Source organism: Oncorhynchus tshawytscha, linkage group LG18 (assembly GCF_018296145.1).
Source record: "Oncorhynchus tshawytscha isolate Ot180627B linkage group LG18, Otsh_v2.0, whole genome shotgun sequence".
In the NCBI taxonomy this organism is placed as follows: domain Eukaryota; kingdom Metazoa; phylum Chordata; class Actinopteri; order Salmoniformes; family Salmonidae; genus Oncorhynchus; species Oncorhynchus tshawytscha.
In genome coordinates, this window is record NC_056446.1 from 23,398,136 (window position 1) to 23,411,896 (window position 13,761).

A 13,761-nucleotide genomic window follows, 5' to 3' on the forward strand; every position below is an offset into this window, starting at 1 on the left:
AGTAGTCGGGGTAATGGGACTGTATTCTTGTCACAGCCAGGTCAGTAGTCGGGGTAATGGGACTGTATTCTTGTCACAGCCAGTTCAGTAGTCGGGGTAATGGGACTGTAGCCTTGTCACAGCCAGGTCAGTAGTCAGGGTAATGGGACTGTATTCTTGTCACAGCCAGGTCAGTAGTCAGGGTAATGGGACTGTAGCCTTGTCACAGCCAGGTCAGTAGTCAGGGTAATGGGACTGTATTCTTGTCACAGCCAGGTCAGTAGTCGGGGTAATGGGACTGTAGCCTTGTCACAGCCAGGTCAGTAGTCAGGGTAATGGGACTGTATTCTTGTCACAGCCAGGTCAGTAGTCGGGGTAATGGGACTGTAGCCTTGTCACAGCCAGGTCAGTAGTCGGGGTAATGGGACTGTATTCTTGTCACAGCCAGGTCAGTAGTCGGGGTAATGGGACTGTAGCCTTGTCACAGCCAGGTCAGTAGTCAGGGTAATGGGACTGTATTCTTGTCACAGCCAGGTCAGTAGTCGGGGTAATGGGACTGTAGCCTTGTCACAGCCAGGTCAGTAGTCGGGGTAATGGGACTGTAGCCTTGTCACAGCCAGGTCAGTAGTCGGGGTAATGGGACTGTAGCCTTGTCACAGCCAGGTCAGTAGTCAGGGTAAGTGCTACCAAATAATATAATCTGCATGTACAATGAACTGAAATATAAACGGAACATGTCAAGTGTTGGTCCAATGTTTAATGAGCTGAAATAAAAGATCCCAGAAATGTTCCATATGCACAAAAAAGCGTATTTCTCTAAAATGTTGTACACAAATGTTTTTATATCTCTGTTAGTGAGCATATATCATTTGCCAAGATAATCCATCCACCTGACAGGTGTGGCATATCAAGAAGTTGATTAAACAGCATGATCATTACACAGGTCCACCTTCTGCTGGGGACAATAAAATTGGCATGCTAACAGCAGGAATGTCCACCAGACCTGTTGCCAGATAATTGAATGTTAATTTCTCTACCATAAGCCGCCTCCAATGTCATTTTTAAAAAAAACGGTAGTATGTCCAACTGGCCTCACAACCGAACACCATGTGTAACCACGCCAGCCCAGGACCCCCACATGCAGCTTCTTCACCTGCAGGATCGTCTGAGACCAGCCACCCTGGACAGCTGATAAAACTGTGGGTTTGCACAACCAAAGAATTTCTGCACAAACTGTCAGAAACCGTTTCATGGAAGCTCATCTGCGTGCTGTCGTCCTCACCAGGGTCGTAACCAGTGGGCAAATGCTCACCTTTGATGGCCACTGGCACGCTGGAGAAGTGTGCTCTTCACGGATGAATCTCGTTTTCAACTGTACCGGGCAGATGTCAGACAGGGTGTATGGTGTCGTGTGGGCGAGCAGTTTGCTGATGTGAACAGAGTGCCCCATGGTGGCGGTGGGGTTATGGTATGGGCAGGCATAACTACAGACAACAAACACAATTGCATTTTATCTATGGCAATTTGAATGCACAGAGATACCGTGATGAGATCCGGAGGCCCATGTTTCAGCATGATAATGCACGGCCCCATGTTGCAACGATCTGTGCACAATTCCTGGAAGTTGAAAACGTCCCAGTTCTACCTTTTTTATATCTATATTCCCAGTCATGTGAAATCCGTATACAGTTGAAGTGGGAAGTTTACATACACCTTAGCCAAATACATTTAAACTCAGTTTTTCACAATTCCTGACATTTAATCAAAGTATAAATTCCCTGTCTTAGGTCAGTTAGGATCACCACTTTAAGAATGTGAAATGTCAGAATAATAGTAGAGAGAATTATTTATTTCAGCTTTTATTTCTTTCATCACATTCCCAGTGGGTCAGAAGTTTACATACACTCAGTTAGTATTTGGTAGCATTGCCTTTAAATTGTATAACTTGGGTCAAATGTTTCGCGTAGCCTTCCAAAAGTTTCCCACAATAATTTGGGTTAATTTTGGCCTATTTCTCCTGACAGAGCTGGTGTAACTGAGTCAGGTTTGTAGGCCTCCTTGCTCGAAGATGCTTTTTCATTTCTGCCCACACATTTTCTATAGGATTGAGGTCAGGGCTTTGTGATGGCCACTCCAATACCTTGAAATTGTTGTCCTTAAGCCATTTTCCCACAGCTTCGGAAGTATGCTTGTGGTCATTGTCCATTTGGAAGACCCATTTGCGACCAAGATTTAACTGATGTCTTGAGATGCTGCTTCAATATATCCACATAATTTTCTTTCCTCATGATGCCATCTATTTTGTGAAGTGCACCAGTCCCTCCTGCAGCAAAGCACCCCCACAACATGATACTGCCACCCCGGTGTTTCACGGTTGGGATGGTGTTCTTCGGCTTGCAAGCCTCCCCCTTTTTCCTCCAAACATAACAATGGTCATTATGGCCAAACAGTTCTATTTTTGTTTCATCAGAACAGAGGACATTTCTCCAAAAAGTATGGTCTTTGTCCCCATGTGCAGTTGCAAACCGTACTCTGGCTTTTTTATGGCGGTTTTTGAGCAGTGGCTACTTCCTTGCTGTGCGGCCTTTCAGGTTATGTCGATATAGGACTAGTTTTACTTTGGATATAGATACTTTTGTACCTGTTTCCTCCAGCATCTTCACAAGGTCCTTTGTTGTTGTTCTGGGATTGATTTGCACTTCTCGCACCAAAGTACGTTCATCTCTAGGAGACAGAACGTTTCTCCTTCCTGAGTGGTATGACGGCTGCATGGTCCCTTGGTGTTTACACTTGCGTACTATTGTTTGTACAGATGAACGTGGTACCTACAGGCATTTGGACATTGCTCCCAAGGATGAACCAGATTTGTGGAGGTCTACAATTTGTTTTCTGGCTGATTTCTTTTGATTTTCCCATGGTGTCAAGCAAAGAGGCACTGCGTTTGAAGGTAGGCCTTGAAATACATGCACAGGTACATCTCCAATTCACTCAAATGATGTCAATTAGCCTATCAGAAGATTCTAAAACCATGACATCATTTTCTGGAATTTTCCAAGCTGTTTAAAGGCACATAGTGTATGTAAACTTCTGACCCACTGGAATTGTGATACAGTGATAAGTGATATAATCTGTTTGTAAACAATTGTTTGAAAAATGACATGTGTCATGCACAAAGTAGATGTCCTAACCGATTTGCCCAAACTATAGTTTTGACATTTGTGGAGTGGTTGAAAATTTGTGGAATGGTTGAAAAATGAGTCTTAATGACTCCAACCTAAGTGTATGTAAACATCCGACTTCAACTGTATTATGGCCTCATGAATTTATTTCAATTGACTGATTTCATTTTATGAACTGTAGCTCAGTAAAATCTTTGAAATTGTTGCATGTTGCGTTTATATTTTTGTTCAGTGTATATAAAATATAAAACTTCTATATAAATAGAAATAGTGAAAAGAACTGGTCCTAGAATCGACCCCTGCAGAACACCTTTATGTACTTCAATAAATTCTGATTTTACCCCATCAATCATTACGGCCTGAGTTTCTACACACTAATCAATAAACCAAGAGCAGTTGTCAGAGCCCAGGGCAATCGAGGACAACTTGTTCAATAAAATAGCATGATCAACAGTATCAAACGCTTTTGACAGGTCCACAAACAAGGCAGCACAATTCATTTTAACGCCTAAAGCATTGACTATATAATTAACAAATAATGTGGTCACTGTGATAATGCAGTGCCCTAGCCTAAACCCAGATTGATTTGTATTCAAAATACAGTGCCATGCTCAGATAAAAAAGAGCAGAATTTGCTTATATGAGCGAAATATCTCTAAGTAGCAATAGAAGTATAGTTGTCCGTTAGTTTACTCCAATTAGGGTAGGGGGGGGGAAGTTTTGAGAAAATAAAAATTATAATTTAAAAAAAACTAAGGGGGATTAGAATTTATTCAAAAATGTATAGAACCTACAATCGATCTGCAATATTAAAGCTGATCTACCCCCCTGGCAAAAAAAAAAAAACATTTTTTTTTTTTAAAACACCCATCCACAACTAACACTCAAACAACAAACCACCAAACCACAACCAAAATACAACAAACCACAACCTACACAAAACCAACCACAACTAACACTCAACCAACACAAACCACCAAACCTCAACCAAAATACAACAAACCACAACCAACACAAAACCAACACACAACTAACCCACAGCCAACACACAACCTACACTCAACCAATAACCAACACACAACCAACACATAACCAAACTGCCTGCATGGGACATTGTTGTTTATTCAGTTGGGTGTAATGTTTAGACATTCCTCTGTCACCTTCCAGATTGCCTTGATTGCCTATTTTACATGATCAAGAATCAAGTCTGTTCTACACAACACATCTCTATATCTGAGTGTTCTGTGACTAAGCTTTCCAAGTGCTTGCCATGTACCCAGACTGAAACCATATGCTGTACAGTAGATTCCTTGCCAGGCATGATTGGGTTGTAGCAGTTTATCACCAGTCCGGGTGCTAGTCTGCTTCAGCAGGAGCCAGCACCATTGTTTATTTCTCTCCATTGCCAGTGTGATGACAGAGTATGTCTATTTTTGGATCACCTAGTTTGAACCAGAGCTTACATTTGACCTGATATGCTATTGCATGGATCTCTATTGCTGCATCACATTGGGATGCAATGTATATATGATATTGCTACATTGCATTGGTATGCATGTTAGTTCAACCTCTCTATTTGATCAGAATATGAATTAGCATCATATGCTAAGCTAGCAGCTGATCCTGTATGCAGCCAGCAGTATAAAGGTCATATGAAAGAGGGCCTGGGGGTCTTCAGTACATACAGTATGAAGACTAATGAGGAGCAGGGCTGGTTTAAAATGCAGGACAGTGAAACCAAATGATCACATCTATTATGCATGCTGTCCAGAGTGCAGCCTAACCACTGCCAGGAATAGAAAAAGGAACAGCAGACAGATAGTGAGTGAGTGTCAGCAGTGTAAAAGTATGTGCGCGAGTTCACACACACACACATACACACACGCGTGCACATGCACATACACACACACGCACGCACGCAACACAGTCACACATACACACATATACACACACACACATATACACACACACACACACACACACATACACACATACACACAGAGACAGGCTCCAGGCAGTGTGCAGTCACTCAGACATAATCAGAGATGAAGCCATGGAGAGAAGCAGACTTCATGGGCTGAGAGAGCAGTCTTTTTTTAAAGAGGGCTTGTGTATGTGACGCAGTTTATAGGCTTTAGTAAAGGAAGATGGCTATATTCTCCCTCCTCCTCCTTCTCCCCTCGCCCTCCATCCCTCGAGTGATGACTCGATCTTGAGACAGATAGCTAGCCACTGGCACTCTAGGTACTCTGCTCCGGCTATTCTATTTTGGAGAATTATGGTTCTTCTTCAAATATTACTTTTGCTTCTGGCTCTAAGTATTATTTTATCTCTGACCATGGCCATGAATTCAACATCTGTTCTTTTAATGACATTGGTTCTCTGGCTTGTGTAATTCTACCATCTCACTCTAGCCCTGGGTATTGCTAGTCAGTGCCTGTAGCTGTATTGTTACACTGCTCAGTAGTCTGTTAACTATGTTGATAGATGGTTGTGTATTCTACGTCTCTCTCTCTCTCTCTCTCTCTCTCGCCATCACTGCTGCTACTGCAGGGAGACTGTTTTGCTACTCCTGCGCTATTGAATCTAGACAGATCCGCAGTAACAGCAGCAACACCGGCAAGTGGTGACAGAGAGAGCGAGAGAGTGTGTTGACATTGAGAGTGTATGTGGCATCAGAGCTACTGGAAGGTGCGGTGCTCGATCTCTAAAGAGTGTGTATTCGTGTGTGTAGGACTGGGGCCGCTGTGAGAAGGGCATAGCTGCGTCTTTGGAGAAGCTGAGGGCCTTTAAGAGGAAGCTGTCCCTGCCTCTACCAGACAACCATGAGGAGCTGCACTCTGAGCAAGTCCGCTGCAAGGTGAGACACACACACACACACACAGAGACTCCTGGATTTGTCCTGGAGTGCTCCAGCCGTCTTTCGAATCTCGACACAGTGACACGTATTCCTCAGATTCCACATTACAACATTGTGTCTGCTGGGTATCACTGGCTTGGTGTTGTTATATTGGGGATGCCTGTGTAACTAGCTCTTTGTTTTCACAATGTAGTAATAAACAAATGTAAAATGCAGGACTGATTTGGACTGCATGTTGTATTTCATGTTCCCTGCTTTATGACTATCTCTGATCTGTGGAGACACACTGTGATCACACTCTGTTTGCTGTGTGCACTGTACTCACACAGTGAAGCTCTGTTTGCTGTGTGCACTGTACTCACACAGTGACGCTCTGTTTGCTGTGTGCACTGTACTCACACAGTGACGCTCTGTTTGCTGTGTGCACTGTACTCACACAGTGACGCTCTGTTTGCTGTGTGCACTGTACTCACACAGTGACGCTCTGTTTGCTGTGTGCACTGTACTCACACAGTGACGCTCTGTTTGCTGTGTGCACTGTACTCACACAGTGAAGCTCTGTTTGCTGTGTGCACTGTACTCACACAGTGAAGCTCTGTTTGCTGTGTGCACTGTACTCACACAGTGACGCTCTGTTTGCTGTGTGCACTGTACTCACACAGTGACGCTCTGTTTGCTGTGTGCACTGTACTCACACAGTGAAGCTCTGTTTGCTGTGTGCACTGTACTCACACAGTGAAGCTCTGTTTGCTGTGTGCACTGTACTCACACAGTGACGCTCTGTTTGCTGTGTGCACTGTACTCACACAGTGAAGCTCTGTTTGCTGTGTGCACTGTACTCACACAGTGAAGCTCTGTTTGCTGTGTGCACTGTACTCACACAGTGACGCTCTGTTTGCTGTGTGCACTGTACTCACACAGTGAAGCTCTGTTTGCTGTGTGCACTGTACTCACACAGTGAAGCTCTGTTTGCTGTGTGCACTGTACTCACACAGTGACGCTCTGTTTGCTGTGTGCACTGTACTCACACAGTGAAGCTCTGTTTGCTGTGTGCACTGTACTCACACAGTGACGCTCTGTTTGCTGTGTGCACTGTACTCACACAGTGAAGCTCTGTTTGCTGTGTGCACTGTACTCACACAGTGACGCTCTGTTTGCTGTGTGCACTGTACTCACACAGTGACGCTCTGTTTGCTGTGTGCACTGTACTCACACAGTGACGCTCTGTTTGCTGTGTGCACTGTACTCACACAGTGACGCTCTGTTTGCTGTGTGCACTGTACTCACACAGTGAAGCTCTGTTTGCTGTGTGCACTGTACTCACACAGTGACGCTCTGTTTGCTGTGTGCACTGTACTCACACAGTGACGCTCTGTTTGCTGTGTGCACTGTACTCACACAGTGACGCTCTGTTTGCTGTGTGCACTGTACTCACACAGTGATGCTCTGTTTGCTGTGTGCACTGTACTCACACAGTGACGCTCTGTTTGCTGTGTGCACTGTACTCACACAGTGACGCTCTGTTTGCTGTGTGCACTGTACTCACACAGTGACGCTCTGTTTGCTGTGTGCACTGTACTCACACAGTGATGTTTCATACATGACATGTCCTCTACTCCTTAGGGGGAAGGGCCAGTAGCATGGCTAGCCTCTGCCAGGGCATCAGCTTTGTGTGTGTGTGTGTGCTTTGTGTGTGTGCTTTGTGTGTGTGCTTTGTGTGTGTGTGTGTGTGTGTGTGTGTGTGTGTGTGTGTGTGTGTGTGTGTGTGTGTGTGTGTGTGTGTTAGGCAATTTCATATTATGTAATAAGTTAACGTAATCCACCTGCAACACAAACTGTTAGTAAATAGCTGACACACTGGCAAGGAAGACGTGAGCCTAGTTGCTAATATTTGTGTTGTGTATTGTTTTGGTTTTGGTTCAGACAGATTTTATTTTTTATTCTGTCCTTGTCTATTTTTTGTGTTCAGTCTTAGCAATTAAGGTTTGATACAATGTTAGATTTCCCTGTTTTACACCTAAGATTTAACACTGTAAGATAATGTTGTTAGTTATGTTTCCATCTAAGAGGAAATGCTAGCCCTTAAGATGCTGTGCTTCATACATACATAATTTTTTATGGTTCATTTAGCCTTGGTCATGTTTTCAGCTGAAGCGTTTTAAGAAGCGTCCTCCTAGTGTTTTCTGTGGCTTTTATGACTCATCACCCGCAACACCATCTGGTGATGCAGTGGTGCTCAAACAACAGATTAGATAGCTTGTTTTAGCCTTGTGTGACGCTCAGGTTTGCTAGGCTCAGTTAGTCTATATAATATTTTGTTACAATCTTCTCAAACCCAAAAAGATTTGCTCAGCTCTGCATTAAGGCTGGGCGGTTACCATATTTTACTATATACCGGTATTGATGCACGGATCAATTTGGGTTTTTACTTTACCTTCTATAACGGTACTTGAATGTTTGGTTTGTTAAATGTGATACGCAGTGTGTAACGTCCATTTGTATAGTTTACTCCGCTACCTGAGTCGTCCCTCTCTGCTCTCTCTCCACGCCGCTTCCACACAGACCAAGTCCCAGCCCTTCACTCAAGGAGCGCATTTGTTGTTGCTCGACCACGAGACACTTTTGTTCAGTCTGCATGGTCAATGCAGCACATGTTGATGACAATGATGTTGTTCTCAATTTCAATTCACAAGCATTCTATAATTACAATATTAGTTTGTGTTTCTTACATCAGCAAACAGCTAGTTTGTATTTTCTTAGCAAGTTAAGCTAAATCGTGTTAGCCACTAATGCTAATCGCTAGCTAACTAGCTAATAAAAGTACTGAGTCAGAGCAAACGTAGCTGGCTAATACAGCCTGATACCAGTGCTGGTGGAGGCCTAAATCAGCATGTTGTTTGTGCAACAGTATCTTCTAAATCAAAGAGGAATAGGCAAAGATGTAATGTAGCCAAAGAGTATAGGGTCCCATAGGAAACATAGAACATCACTAATAAACATTATATTTACATGATTCCAAAAGTTCACCCAAGTGTTTTGATCTAAATCGCAATTGCAACATTTGGTTAAATATAAGGCCTGGTATTTCTGTCCATATCGTGGCAGTGTGGAAATGATCTGAAATGAGTGCAGGAAATGCAGAAATGGATGGAAATGCAGGAAATTACTTTAGGTTGAATTGAACATTATAAAACAATCATAATGGAGAAAGACCCATTGAAATAATTTAGAATAAATGTGTTGCCACCCTAGGGACACGCAGTACTCATAAAGCAAATGTAGAGCTTTTATTAATCAAAAACATGAAATACCATCAAATACCGTCAAAATTTGAAAAATACCATGATATGTATGATATTTTGGCCATATCGCCCAGCCCTACTCTGCATTTATTTATATTAGTTTAATTTATTGTGTTTGTGTGTTGTCACAATCTTTTTTATAAACGGACCAAGGCGCAGCGTACGTAGAGTTCCACATATTTATTAAAGAATAAAGTGAAACTTTAGCAAAGACAAAACAAATAAAGAATAAACTAAATGTGACTAACAATGCAGTGCTAACAGGCAACTAAACATAAACAATATCCCATAACCCACAGGTGGAAAAAATGTTACTTAAATATGATCCCCAATTAGAGACAACGATAACCAGCTGCCTCTAATTGGGAATCATACAAATCACCAACATAGAAAATAAACCTAGAACCCCACATAAGAAAATATAAACTAGAACAACCCCCCAGTCACGCCCTGACCTACTGTAACACAGAAAATAGAAGCTTTCTATGGTCAGGACGTGACATGTGTACCTCTCTTTCAATTAATGTTAAGTAGTTGAAGAGCTGTATCGGGAGTGTGTTAGATTACCTTTATGTGTGTGTATCCTTTTTCGCTAACCCATCATCTCTCTGTGTGGTGTAGGAGTTAGAAAGCAATGTGGATGGCTGGACTGATGACCTCACCTCTCTGTTCCTGCTGAGGGATTCTCTGGAGGGTGTGGTCAGTGCTGATGACCTCACAGTCCTGCAGGACCGCCTCCAGCTTCTGCAGCGCCAGTGGGAGGAGATCTGTCACCAGGTAAACATACCTGGCGCGCACACACACACACAGTGGGAGGATATACACTACCGTTCAAAAGTTTGGGTCACTTAGAAATGTCCTTGTTTTTGAAAGAGAAGCACATTTTCTGCCCATTAAAATAACATCAAATTGATCAGAAATACAGTAGACTTTGTTAATGTTGTAAATGACTATTGAATTTTTTAAATGAAATATCTACATATGTGTACAGAGGCCCATTATCAGCAACCATCACTCATGTGTTCCAATGCCACGTTGTGTTAGCTAATCCAAGTTTATCATTTTAAAAGGCTAATTGATCATTAGAAAACCCTTTTGCAATTATGTTGGCACAGCTGAAAACTGTTGGTCTGATTAAAGAAGCAATACAACTGGCCTTCTTTAGGCTAGTTGAGTATCTGGAGCATCAGCATTTGTCGTTTTGATTACATGCTCAAAATGGCCAGAAACAAAGACCATTCTTCTGAAACTCGTCAGTCTATTCATTTTCTGAGAAATGAAGGCTATTCCATGCAAGAAATTGTCAAGAAACTGAAGATGTTGTACAACGCTGTGTACTACTCCCTTCACAGAACAGCACAAACAGGCCCTAACCAGAATAGAAAGAGGAGTGGGAGGACCCGGTGCACAACTGAGCAAGAGGACAAGTACATTAGCGTCTAGTTTGAGAAACAGACGCCTCACAAGTCCTCAACTGGCAGCTTCATTAAATAGTACCAGCAAAACACCAGTCTCAATATCAACAGTGAAGAGGCGACTCTGGGATGCCGGAGTTGCAAAGAAAAAGCCATATCTCAGACTGGCCAATAAAAATAAATGATTAAGATGGGCAAAAGAACACAGACACTGGACAAAGGAACTCTGCCTAGAAAGCCAGCATCCCAGAGTCGCTCGCCTCTTCACTGTTGACATTGAGACTGGTGTTTTGAGAGTACTATTTAATCAGTCTGTGCCCAGATCATTACACATTATGCTAAAATTAACAGTGGGCTATATATTTGTTACACATTGTTAGCTTGGTCTGACTGTGCATGGCTCTTTAGCACAATGAACAGAGACACAGCAGTGGTGTCTTAACTGTGATGAAGTCCATATGCTGTGTGTTCAGTAAGCATATCTATTGCTTATGTTCCGGACGTCACTCACACACCGTGTCATTGTGCCTTAGAGATAATGTAAGGTTCCGGCAGAGAGGATATGCATAGATAACTGCACAGGGCTGGGAGCTTGGCCCGCTTTGTGGTTGCTGTTTCAAAGAGTTTTTATTGACTCCAGATATTGTCTGTTTTTCTTCTGCGCCCTCCTCCTCTGACCCCCCCCATACCCACCCCCCTCCTCCCCTCCATAGCTGTCCCTGCGCAGGCAGCAGGTGAGTGAGAAGCTGAATGAGTGGGCAGTGTTTAACGAGAAGAACAAGGACCTGTGTGAGTGGCTCACCCAGATGGAGAGCAAGGTGTCTCAGAATGGAGACATCAGCATCCAAGAGATGATCGAGAAGCTGCGCAAGGTGATAACACACACACTCACAAAGACATAAACACAACATATAAATACACACTTATTCATACATCTTCATGATCAAGACACACAACAATACACACACTCGCACGCACGCACACACACACGCACACTCAGACACACACACTCTCTCAATCTCGATCTCATACCTTCTCACGACCTCTTTTTGCAATCCCCCTCTCCCAGGACTACCAGGAAGAGATTGGTGTGGCCCAGGAGAATAAGCAGCAGCTGCAGGTGATGGGGGAGCGCTTGGCCAGGGCCAGCCATGAGAGCAAGGCTGCAGAGATACAACACAAACTCAGCAAGGTCAGCGAGCGCTGGCAACACCTGCTGGACCTCATCGCTGCTAGGTGAGCATGAAGGGGATCTAGGTGCAATGTGGGTGAGTGGGAAGATTAAAGTTAAAGGATCACTTTACAAAAAATATATATTTTAGTACTTTTTCTTTAGTCTACTGTTGTCCCACTCCCAAATGTGTTGATGATGTTGTACCACACACACACAAGTTATTATGTGTCGAGGTTCTGGCTAACAGCGATTAACTGCACGCAATAAAAAATAAAGAGAGTTGCACACTCTATATATAAACACCCAGTAATTTATTGGGTAAATCACTGTGTCTTCTTCACTGTGCCTTCACTGTGCCCTGTCCATCATTGTGCCTCCCACAATAACAATCCGGACATACCCCAACCAAAAACCCTGGATGAACGGAGATATCCGTACAATGCTGAGAGCCTGTACTGCAGCATTCATTGTCAGCAGAACGAACGCTGATGACTCGGTGGCGTGTTACATGTATAAGGTGAGCAGGTACTACCTCTGTAAATCCATTTGGAATGCAAAAAGACAATACAGACTCAAACTTTAATTACTGTTCAACAACTCAGACTCGCAACACATGTGGCAAGGACTACGGACTATCACGGAGTACAAAGGCAAATCCAGCTGTGTGGTGCCCACCAAAGCCTCCCTCCCAGATGAGTTTAACACATTCTATGCTCGCTTCGAGGCAGATAACACCAAAGAGACTCGTTGATCCGGATGACTAGGTGCTTATACTCTCCGAGGCTGACGTGAGGATCAAGAGTGAATACTCTCAAAGCCGCCGGCCCAGATGGCAGCCCTGGCCGCATCCTCAGAGTGTGTGCTGACCAGCTGGCGGGTGTCTTTTTGGACATATTAAACCTGTCCCAGGCTGTAGTCCACACCTGTTTCAAGGAGGCCACCATTGTCCCAGTCCCCAAGAAGGACAAGTTGACATGCCCCGTTGCACTCACCCCGGTCATCGTAAAGTGCTTTGAGAGGCTGGTCATTGCCCACATCAAGGCCAGCATGCCAGGCACACTGGACCCAGTCCAAATTGCCTACCACTCCAACAGATCCATGGAAGATGCCATTTCCATCACTATTCACACGGCTATATCACATCTGGACAAGAGGAACACCTATGTGAGAATACTGTTGATTGATTACAGTTCAACATTCAACACTATTGTTCCCTCCAAGCTCAACACCAAGCTCAGAACCCTGGGTCTGGATACCACTCTCTGCAACTGGATCCTGGACTGTGAGGATTGGCAGCAACACCTCCTCCACACTGACTCAACACAGCGGCCCCCCAGGGGTGTGTCCTCAGCCCTCTGCTGTACTCCCTGTTCACTCACGACTGTGTGGCTTTGCACAACACCCAACTCTATCATCAAGTTTGCTGACGACACCATGGTTGTAGGCCTGATAACCAACAACAATGAATCAGCCTATAGGGAGGAGGTTAACTGGCATTGTGGTGTCATGACAACAATTTCTCCCTAAAGGTCAGCAAAACAAAGGAGTTAGTTGTCAATTTCAGGAAGCAGAGGAGTGAACATCACCCCCTTTTAATTTTTTGATTTGATTTTATCTTTATTTAACTAGTCAAGTCAGTTAAGAACAAATTCTTATTTACAATGACAGCCTACACTGGCCAAACCCGGACGACGCTGGGCCAATTGTGCGCCACCCTATGGGACTCCCAATCGCGTCCGGTTGTGATACAGCCTGTAGTGCTGCCTCAAGCACTGAGGTGCAGTGCCTTAGACCGCTGCGCCACTCGGGAGTCAGAAAACAGAATGGAGACTAGAGTCAGAAAACAGAATGG

General features: G+C 43.8%; 1 protein-coding gene across 6 annotated transcripts in view; it reads left to right on the forward strand.

Moving 5' to 3' along the window:
* syne1a (spectrin repeat containing, nuclear envelope 1a) overlaps window positions 1-13,761 on the forward strand; it is a 132,844-nt gene that overhangs the window by 94,647 nt on the left and 24,436 nt on the right. For all 6 annotated transcript variants that reach the window (XM_042300843.1, XM_042300844.1, XM_042300845.1 and 3 more), the window contains 4 exons: window positions 5,893-6,018; window positions 9,942-10,097; window positions 11,449-11,607; window positions 11,805-11,971. In XM_042300843.1, the coding sequence (XP_042156777.1) occupies window positions 5,893-6,018; window positions 9,942-10,097; window positions 11,449-11,607; window positions 11,805-11,971 (608 nt within the window). The remainder of the gene's footprint in view (window positions 1-5,892; window positions 6,019-9,941; window positions 10,098-11,448; window positions 11,608-11,804; window positions 11,972-13,761) is intronic.